Source organism: Furipterus horrens, unplaced genomic scaffold, assembly GCF_987537825.1.
Source record: "Furipterus horrens unplaced genomic scaffold, mFurHor1.1.pri manual_scaffold_17, whole genome shotgun sequence".
Lineage (NCBI taxonomy): Eukaryota > Metazoa > Chordata > Mammalia > Chiroptera > Furipteridae > Furipterus > Furipterus horrens.
Window position 1 is genome coordinate 79999471 of NW_028327187.1, and position 10791 is coordinate 80010261.

Consider the following 10791-nt stretch of genomic DNA (forward strand, 5'->3'; position numbering starts at 1 on the left):
CTGGATGGCATCCTGGAATAGACAGAGGAAATCAGATGAAAAGTAATAAAATATGAACAAAGTATGGACTTTAGTTAACAGTACAGTATTAACACTGGTTCATTGATTGTTGACAGATTACTATATGAAGGATGGTAACACTAGGGTAAACTGGCTGTAAGGTATATGGGAACTCTGTATTATCTTCGCAATAATTCTGTATATTAAAAACTTTTAAAATTAAAAAATATTTTAAAGCCTTCTATATCCACCCCCTTCAGGCCACTCGCAACCTGAGGCGGAGCTTTGCTCACGCTCTTCCTCCAATCCATTCTTCTGGCAGCCAGCAGAGGGCATTCTCTAAAACGGAAATCTGAATCCTTCCAGCAAAGTAATTAAGGGCGTTGGATGGAAAGTTCTGGAGGTATATTGCAGAAGACCCACCCAGATGGCTACATAAGTTGTCATTATGATCCAGAAAAAATATGGGAGGTGTTTCTGGTGTTCCTTGAAATAAAATTACTGTATCCAAAATTTAAAACATCTCAGCCTTTCCCAGGTCTCCCAGATAACGTCGGCCTTTCAGACTCCCAACTTCCGACTCCCTCATCACACAGCTACATAGTAATTTCCCTTTGCTTTGCCCTTTTCTCTGTGCAAACTCCTCGGCATGAGCCACCTTTTCTTGCCTTCTCTCCCAGCTCCAGGGACCCTGCACCTCCTCCCTAAGACAAGAGAGCACTCCTGCGTTTACTGGGTCCTGCTGTCCCAACTGATATGGTTTTTTTTCTATTACGTGCGAATGAGAAAAATGGATTCCCCTGGTTCCCCTCTCCACCACCCAGCTCACACTAGGACTGAGGAAAGGTTTGACGCATGATAAATTACGATGAATCGCTGAATAAATGTATGTTTCACGGCGCAAACCGTTTCTGTGCGCGTGCGCCAGAGAAGGCGTGGGAAGCTCTTTGCTACCTGGCTGAGTCCACTGCCTGCGGGCCCGACGGGAGAGGGAGGGGCTTTCTCAACCTCGCCCTGCCATTGGCCAGAATGGTCCGCATTGGCCTGACGCCACACCTCTGCAGCCCGCAGAGCTCGACTCTGGCCGGCCAAGCCCACCCCCTGCCCGGACCAACCGCTATCAACTAATATCTTGCAGGCCAGTGGGTAGAAGAGCCGGCTACCTAAGGGCCTGCAGCAAGGGAGACTGGCTGCTGGGGACAGCGCACCTGGTGGAACAAAGGACTCAAAGCAGCACTTTGAATTTGCTCTTAATTTTATTAGGATTACCATTGTTCACACAGGGAACGAGGCTGGGATTCTGGGGGAGGGGGACAGAAATACCGCAATGGCAAAGCGGCCTTGCATAGACACCTATGCGGGCTGGCGGGCACAGCAGGGAAAGGCGAGAAAAAAGAAACTTGCGACAATAGTGTGGCAGCAGAGCCCCTCCAAGGCCACAGCAGCCCTCCCCACTTCGGGATCAAGGGTGTGTCCACTCCATACAGCACGAGGAGGGGGACAGAGGGGCCCTGATCAAGGCATCACAATAAATACATAGCAGCACACAGAAGCCTGGGAGGGATGGCCAAAAGGAAGGGGGATCCCCCTCCCCCCCCAAATAAGAACTCTGCAATTACTAAACCATAAAAATAAACTTCAAACCCGTGTACAAACTCAGTCACCCTCCAGAAGTGCAATGTGGGGCCTCAATGCCCTAGCTGAGGGGTAGGACAAGTAGGGCAGAGGGAGAATACAGAAGCAGCCCCCACATGGGCAAGGGCGAGATGTTTGGTTTATCCAGTTTTGCCTCTCTTCCCCAGGTTGGCCCAAACGTTTTGGAACTGAAGGGCCTCCTCCACGTCAGAGTCTTCCCAGTCTTCGATTCCTTCCACTTCATGGATGTCCTCACCTCCTGGCAGCACTGGGCAAAGAGAGAGGCAAGGACCAGAAAATGGAAGAAGGTGGTTAGATGGGCTGTTGGTGGGGAGGGACCACTTGCCAAGCACCTCTGCTTGGAACAAGCAGCCCTATGTGGGGCAAGCAGAAAGATAGGGTGGGCCCCTTGCCTTAATCCAAACAAAATTGATACATCTCTGAAAGTAGCTTCTTCTCCCCCTGTATGCAACAATGTGTTTCTTCCTGAGCTATGACAACTGAAATAAACCTATTCATTTGGAGGCAGCTCCCTTCACTCCTTCTCCAGTGTGATCGAAACAGGCCCCAGTCTGTCTTTTTCAGCACAATTCCCCACCCCTGCTCCCATCCTAGGGCTAAGCTGATAGCTCTGCCTCTCCTTCAACAGAAGAAGTGTCATCTGGTGGGAGGGGATGGAGCCAGCAACTCCCTCAATTTCCCTAGTCAACCTAAAAATGTCTAGATTGAGTCTACTCATTCAATGCCTCTTTCCTGGGTCCTCTGCCCCTAGCCTCAATGGAAGTTTTTGACTGCATGGTCAAAACCCCCAAGAATGGTTGGTCTTCCCCCAGAGGCCCACCTTATGTCCAACAAACCCTTCCAATTCTGTGTTTCTCCCCACATCCCATCAATGTCACCACCATGCTGTTCCCTATCCCAGGAAATGGCACTTCCTTTAGCCAGTCATCCAAGCCAGAACCAGATGTGGCAGTCACCTTAAATACCACCTTCCCCCTCAAACACAGCATTTCCCAAGGCACTTTCTTTGGTGAGCAGTGAACAATGGCTTCTGTGGTCATAAAGCTTAAAAAATGCTGGGTTCCACAAAGGTTAAATAGGTTTCTTACAGCAGGACTTCTCAAAGCCTTTAAGGTGCTAATGTACATATGACTCTACACGAAGATATTACTATATGCAGTATTTTCCCCAACATATTTGACCACTAAACATTTTTGCAGGAAGCAGCTTTCAGAACTGGTGAAGGGTCCTCCGAGGACAATTTGGGAAACTGCCCAACATACCATACATTTTCACCCTTCCAGGTTCATGTGATCCCTTCCACTGAGAATGCCCTGTAATACTCAAGATGAATGAGGCCTGCAATTCAAATGTCACTTCCTTTCTCTAGTGTTCCCCTTCCTCATTCCTAAGGTAGAATTAGCTGTTCCCGCCTCTGGGCTCACAAAGCATAACATTCACTTCAGCCCCAGCTCCCCAGCTCCCCAAACAGTTGCCAGAAGGTCAGGGCCGGATACAGAGTATACTGAATTGCAATGTGCTTGCTACTTCTTTCCCTGTGTGCCTGAACCAGTCCTCAGTTTTCCACCTACTCTCTCCTATCTCTCTTCCCTCTTTGTCTTTTGCTGTTACAACCTATCTACCCATCACTTACAACTGAAATGTTTCTTTGGTTTTGTTACATTTGTAAGTTAAATGTTCCCTGCCCTTCCAATGTTTTAAAAGTTGCACAGAATGCTTTTTTCTTTTCTACACAAGGGCAGATTGTGCTCATGCCTTGATTCCCCGATCCTGGCCAGCTTTTTCTGATAGAAAGGAAGGAAGACAAGAGGGGTCTACCAGCTCACCTTGCTCACTGCCCTCCTCTTCTTCCTCCATTGATGATTCCTCTCCGAAGAAGATCTCTACCTCGTCACCAAAGTCAACCAGGTTGTTCCTGTTAAACTGATTCTTCTCAGGCTCTTCAATGTCATTTACATAGTCATAAATGTCTCTGTCATCATCATCACTGCCTTCATTGTCACCTTCATTGCCGTCATCATCACTGCCTTCATTGTCACCTTCGTTGCCATCATTATCTTCATCATCACTGGCCTCGTTATCTCCATCATTGTCACTGTCACTGCTCTCCAGGTTGTTGTTGTAGCTGCCACCTTTGGGTTTCTCATCAGTATTCTTGTCAATGGCAATTTCATTGTTGTCAGTGGTCTCACTGTGGTCTGGGATCTCATTGTCACAGAGACTCTCATTGTCACAGAGGCTCTCGCTGATGTCAGTTATCTCATTGTCAGTGGTCTCGAAGCAGTCGGTGGTCTCCATGAAGTCAGAGATCTTGATGTCATGAAAGGTCTCATCATCGGTGATAACATCACTGTCTGAGGTCTCGCCAATAATGTCTTCCATTACTTGATAGTCATCAAAGTCTTCCATGATCACCACCTCATATTTATCCCTCTTTTTACTGTGGGATTCAATATAAGTTTGGTAAGAGGTGGTGTACCCAAGACAGACTACTGAAAGGTGATAAGTAACTGGGGAGGCAGTAGGCTACAAGGGCTCCCAGGGATGAAGCTAGGGTGGAGAGAGTTCCATTTCTGCCCCTGACTATAATTTCAGACCAATCATACCCCATTTCTGGGCATCATTTCCCACTTGTAAAACACATTGGACTGCATTATCTCAAAGGTCCCTTTTGGCTTTATAAATCCTATGTGACACTAAAAAATCACCTCTCAGCCTCCACCCACTCCCCCATCACCTTTCTTTCTTTTCTTGCTTCTTTCTGTTTGTCCTGTAGCCGCCTTTGCCCATCATGTAGTAGCGCAGAGGGTTAACCCACAGGTCATTCTTGATAATCTGTTGAAAGAGAGAGAAGACAGGAAAACAGAGCTATGAGTACAAGCCCCAGAACCTATTCGCAATTTCCTAGGCACCCAGAGGCAAGCCTAGCAAGGCCTTCTCTGGTAATACCAAGAGGGGCCCCACCTCAGCAATCCTGTCGGCCTCTGGGAGGCTGTGATTTGAGAACCAGCTGAAGAAGCTGTGGTTGGTGTCCTGGTTTCTGTTCTCATGGGCCTGGGGTTCCTGGCCCCGGTGCCAGCGGATTGGGGTAGAGTGAGACACGAGCCGACCTGGGGGAAAAGATTATGGAGAGACTGGACACAGGTACAGGGTAGGGGCCCACAGATTTGCCTTGGGACTGCCTCTTACCTGATCGGTTACACTGGAACTCCTTGACAATCACCATGTTTGTGAAATAGGGGTTTGTCTGGAAGTAGAGCTTCATTTTGTACCCCATGGAGATATGTCTGAGATCCTGTACCTGCTCAGGGTGGGGGGCAATGATGAAATCCCCACCACAGCACGGCCCCTCCCCCACCTCACCTCCAAGGACCAGATTCTTTGTCTAGTTTTAGTAAAAAAAATCTCTTTGGCCTAACCTGCAGATTGGTCAAGTAGCGGAAAATGTCTTCATCACGTTGGTTGATCAAGATTGAAATTTTGGGGTGGTTGAGGAACTGAGGGAGGGAGCAGTTTAGGTCAAGGAGTGACTGTTCATTGAGAGAAGGAGGGAGGGAAGGCCAGGCAAAGCAGGTCAGGCAGGGCAAAGCAAAAGAGAAGCTGGAGCAGAATTCCTTATGTGTTCATTTGATAAGTGCAGAGCAAGTGGGTCATGGACCTGACCTGTATTTTTATTTCCATGGTACTATACGGTGAGAGCCTGTGTTTACGCTATGTTAAACCTCTGGATTAGGTGGCCTTGCCACAGTTCTTGTTTGTTGTGTCTGGGTGCTGAGGGTCTATGTCCATATGATGTGCCTCTGGAAGCTGAGGGCTTGTGTTCATAAGACATTGTATGTCTGTGGGCTGAAGGCCCATGTCCAAGTATTGCTTTATCTGGTTGTTGAGGGCCTGTAGTCACATAATGTTGTATATTTGGGTGTTATCAGTCTTTGTCCACTGGATCTGAGGATGTGTGTCCAAATGAAATGATACGGGGTACTGAGGGTCTGTGATCATGGATACTTTGTATGAGAGTACCAAGGGTCTGTATCTATGTAATTCCATTAAGATGTTAAACTTATGTGTTTCTAACATGTTCCATGTCCATATGTGTCCCCGAAATGAGCTTATCACCAGTAGTGAATGGAATTTTCTTACTCTCCCCTTTCTTTCATTTAATTCCTTGATCTCCATTCCTGGGTACTCCTGACCCTTCAGGGGCTCCAGCACCTTTTCTCCAGCCAGGGTTAGGGTCTCCCTAGTATCTAAGTAGATACCTAGGCTTTGTAGAGCCATGTATGAGTTAAGCATCCTCTGGGCAATTCTGCTGCTATAGTGCCCTTCCCCTCCCTCTTCACTGTCTCTGAGTCAGTGTATCTTCTGCATGCCCCTCCCTCCTCCTTTCACCATCTTTGGTCCAATTTTTCTGCTCTATGTCCCTGTACTACCCTCCCCCTTTCAGAGTCTGTGATGCATTTTTTAAAATATGTTCTTCCTCTTGCCCCTTTCCCATCTGTGGTCCAGTTTTTATATAGTATGGCCCCCCTTCACCATTTCTAGTCCAGCTTCTCTGGTGTTTTGCCTCCCTCCTTCCATCCCTCCTTCACCAAACCTAGTCGTTCTTTCAATAGAGGCCTGCCCACACACCCTTTCACCCTGTCTGTCCCTGCCCCCACACCCCCCTTTCTGTCATGGGCTCCTGGCCCATGAGTATAGATGACAAGGATACTGCTTTGACCCAGAAGCCTGGGATATGCTGGATGATAAGGTCTCTGCGCTCCAGGAAGGGTCTCCGCATCTGGATGAACTTGCGCTTGAGACGGAGGAAGGCCTTCCCTGCCTTGATGTTCACCGCCTCCAGGTCCAGCTGAATGTTTTCTAGTGCCTGCAGGATGTACTCTATCTTCTTGGCATTCATCTCTTCCCTTTCCTTCTTCGCCTTCCTCTGCTTCCTCTTTCTCTTCCTCTTCCTCCTTTTCCTCACACCTGCCTTTTTATCCTCCTCATCGTCTTCCACTAGGATGATGGCCTCTTCCTTCCCCTGTAGATCGGCTAACATCTGGTACCCCTGCCCTGCTATGCTACAGGTTTCTAGGGACTTTTCTCCATCAAAGCTGCCGGGCTCCGAAACCTGAATGTTGATTTCCAGACTTCCCCCAGAAACCTCCGAGGGAGAGAGTGTTTCTAGGCTCTCCGCGGGAGGGGGCACCCCCCCATACCCAGACTCAATCTCAGGCTCCCAGTAGGAACACCCAGCACCCAGGGTAAAGTATGCACGGACTCCCCCCTCCTCCAGAATGACATAGGGCGGCGGCGGGGGCAGAGTGGGGCCCAGTCCCACCCCCCTCATGTCAGCCAGCACCTGTGCCGCCTCAGTTTCCTCTCGGAGCCTCGGGCGCTGCTCGGGTGGAGGCAGGGGCAGTCGTAGGAGTGGCGGAGGCGGAGGCGGAGGTGGCGGAGGCGGAGGTGGCGGCGGCACGTTGTCTTGAGGGGGCTCGGAGCTGCTCAGGCGGCGGGCCTTGGCCGGAGGCCCCTCATCCGGGCGGTCCATGGTGACCGCGCTCACAGCGCTAAAGGGAACCGCGCTCACCGCTTCACTCTCAGCCAGGCCGCTGTTGCCTGTCACACCTGAAGCGGAGCCACCAAGCTTCAACCGACCACCTCTGCTCTCAGCACCGCTCTGGTGTTCCCTCCCACAGCGCCTGCTCTATTCCCTCCGCGCCAAGCATCCAGGCCCCGCCCCTCCCTGACGTCAGGGGCCCGTTTTCCCTTGCCATTGGTTGTTGGCCGCAGAGGCGGCACTCACGCTCCCTAGACCACTGCTCCCTCTCTCACAATCCGCTTGCCAACGCCTCACCTCATCAGTTTCCCATTGGCTCCCCTCAGCTCCAATCACAGGGCTAACTCCCCCGCGTGACCAGAGGGAAATTGCAGGGCAATTGGCTGTGAGAAAAGCTAAAGGGACGAAGCCGTTCTCCCTCACCCTTTCAGCGTTTTATCCAATGGGAAAAGTACCAGTGGGTTTTGTGTGTGTGTGTGTGTGTGTGTGTTTCTATTGAATTAGAGGGTAGAGGGGGCATAAATATACAGATAATGTATTATAGAGTTGTACCCCTAAAACCTATATAATTTTATTAACCAATGTTACCAGTGGCTCTTAGGACCAAAAAACAAAACAAAAAATAAACGCAGGCGCTGAGCACGACGTGCTCAAATCAAATTGGAGAGCTTAGCTGTCGGTCATCCCCCCTCCCCTCCATTTCCCTCAGGCAACTACGCACTTTAAAAAACTGCCCCCGCCCCTGCCTCAGTCCCTAGCTTTTGCCCTGCAGTAAAGTCTGATGAGTCCCTGGGGGCTCGGGGGGGGGGGGGGCTCTAAATGAGCCTGGACTTTAGAAACCTAGGGCCTTTGGTTTGGGGCCAGGTTTTGACGTGGTGTTTTCCATCTCTGCAAAATGGCTCTATAAATAATAATCATGCAAAAAAGTAACTTTTCATGCGTCATTAAAATGATGTGATTCAGTTCGTATGCTAGATTTTTCTAGGAGTTTCTCTGTCTTCATCTACTCAGTACTTCTCCTTCCCCTCCTTTCTCCTCTCCTTTTCCCCGGTCTATACTGTTTTTAATTATATTTGAAAAATTATTTTAGCCAGTTGAACAGTCTGGGTGAGGCATGGTGGTGGGGTTCTGGCTTTGGTCGGGGTTCAAATCACGGGTCTCTTCCTCACTTTGTAACTCACTATCTCTGAGCTTCAGTTTCACCTCCTTTAAATTAGGTGTTCTTAAAGAGAAGTGTAGGAAACTACCCATTGCAGCTTTGTTGTAGCAGAGAACTGGAGGCAATCTAGAGACCTATTACCAGAGGAATGGATAAGGAAAATGTGATATATGTGTATAAGATGGACCACTAGAATGAATTAGATCTACGTACGGCAATATGACTGGATCTCTCAAAAACAGAATGTTGAGTGAAAAAAGAAACAGAACAAGATTTCTAGTACAATACTGTTTATGTAAATTAAAACACATAACAATACCATATATTTTTCACAGATACACATATATGTAAATAAACACATGAATGGTAGATTGGGAGGATGTATGTTAAATACAGGAGAGTGGGTGCCTGTGTGGGAGGGGGGATGGGATCAGGGGTGGGTGATGAAGGGGACAAAACAAAACAAAATAAAGAATAAAAGGGCTTCACATGGATCAGTGATGATATAATGTGCCAAGAACTGAGGAGTATGGTCAACTCAATTCTGTGCACCTGAGAGAATAAGTAAATAAATAATAAAGTAATCGAGCGCCCAGGCAACAGGCTGGCTGGGTAGACTCCCAAGCTTGGGTTCCCTCCTTCTGTGACATCCCTCCCTCTGGATTTAGCCAAAATTTACCAAAATCCCAGCTGTATAAAGTAGACCTTTCAGAAGATCTCCCATCCCAGACTGAGCAGTCCTTCCGGAAGTCATTACTTTGTCGGGGGCATTTCCTAAGCCCATCAGTTCTCCCCAAGTTGGATCCCTAATTCCAAATCCCCATTCTCCATGGTGGTCCAGTTTCAGGAACACCTCATCTGAGTTTTGGAGAGGAGATTGATTCAGGAGTTGAAAGTGGTACCTGGTGGTTCCAGGCTTTGGGAAAAAATGGGGTTCTCAAGTATTCTATCTGCCATGTTCAGAGTCTGGACCATGGGAGGAAAATATGATGAGATGGGAGTCTCCTTCTTACTGCATACATACATACAATTTTCAAGTTCCATCTCTCCAAACACTCTACTTCCTGCTGCAGGCACATACTCTAGTTGTCTCCTCTCAATTAGGTGCATACATGTATGTGTGTGTGCATGCCATGTCTCCACATACAGGCATTTACTCACAGGTGTTACCAGGCAGGGGTGCCTCCCCACACAACGTCACACAGACACACTGTCTCACTCGATCATACCTCTCCACATGTGGTCATGCAGACAGGACACACAGACACACACAGACAAACACACACACATACACACAGTCAGAAAGAGAAAACATCCAATATAGCATTGTTCATTTCAGTTTTCCATTTACAAAATCCAATGGTGAATCCAGGCAGTTAGAAAAAAGAAATGGAGGAAAACCCTCCTGAATGCACCCTATCTACCCCCACCCCTGTAGTCCCCCCACCCCACCCCCTGGAAAAGGCACCCCCATCACTATCACTGAGAGAACAGGTACTCCCCCCACCCCCAGCCTCTCAGTCACTCTGGCCTGCCTTTCCAGGGCAACTCCATAGCCAGGCTCATTAATGTCTCTCTTGCCTAGAGTGCTCTCCCCATTCTCCTGGGGATCAAGGCTTCCCCAGTTCTGGGGCCGTGGTGGGGTAGGGCAGGAGCTTAGGACAAGGGTTGCAATAGGCAAGGGAAAGGAGGGTGGATAAATACAGGTCTCTCCCACCCCCAGGAAATGAGAAGGGGACAGAGAACCTGGGAAAGACCTGGCAAAGGAGTGCCAGCTTGACTCCTCAGTCCACAAGAACAGGCCTTGGTATGATCCCAGAGTGGACTCTGCCCTGGGAGGGAAGCTTGGGACCACCCACCTGGGGAATCTGGCTACAGTCTGTTCCACTTAGGGAGGAAGTAAGGGTGGAAGGAGGAAAGTCAGGACCTGAGGGCCCAGAAGACCAAGGGTTACCACAGAAGGGCTTGAGGCCCCTGAGGCTGAAGGAGGACATAAAGAGGTCAGATAGGAATGGACTCAAATCCACAGTACCTTGGAGCTTATCCACTATGAGATACCAAGGCCCCCAAAAGAATTTTCATCTTTGGGAGAGGAGTGTGAACTCAGGAGACAATACTGGGTTTGAATTCTGCTCTGACACCAGGCTCTGGGATCCAGCTACTTTGGGGAGTTCAGTTCTCTCCCTACACTTCCCTGGGGGGCTGCTCCTGCCTATATGGTAACCACATCAGCCCTAGTGGGCCTGGAGTGGATTTCCATCCTCAGAAAGAAGAGTTGGGGCCTGGGGACCCAGGAGGCAGCTCTAGAGAATACAGCCAAGCTCACATATCTTCAGTTCCAGGTGTGCAGTTCACATCATGCTCTTCACCTAGCCTGGGCCCATGCTGAGGGCCCTTCTCTCTCCCCTCCTGGTTTCTCAAACAGATGCTCAAA

The 10791-nt window shown here is 49.1% G+C and overlaps 1 protein-coding gene across 1 annotated transcript; it reads right to left on the reverse strand.

The window, feature by feature from the left end:
- Positions 1–1237: 1237 nt before the first annotated feature.
- TSPYL2 (TSPY like 2) lies at positions 1238–7331 on the reverse strand. The gene is made up of 7 exons (XM_090265018.1): positions 6368–7331; positions 5076–5153; positions 4846–4957; positions 4621–4766; positions 4394–4491; positions 3483–4096; positions 1238–1903 (listed from the first exon to the last, which is right to left on the reverse strand). The coding sequence occupies exons 1-7, from the start codon at positions 7187–7189 to the stop codon at positions 1776–1778; spliced, it is 1998 nt and encodes a 665-aa protein (XP_090121144.1). The 5' UTR covers positions 7190–7331; the 3' UTR covers positions 1238–1775.
- Between the last annotated feature and the right edge of the window lie 3460 nt (positions 7332–10791).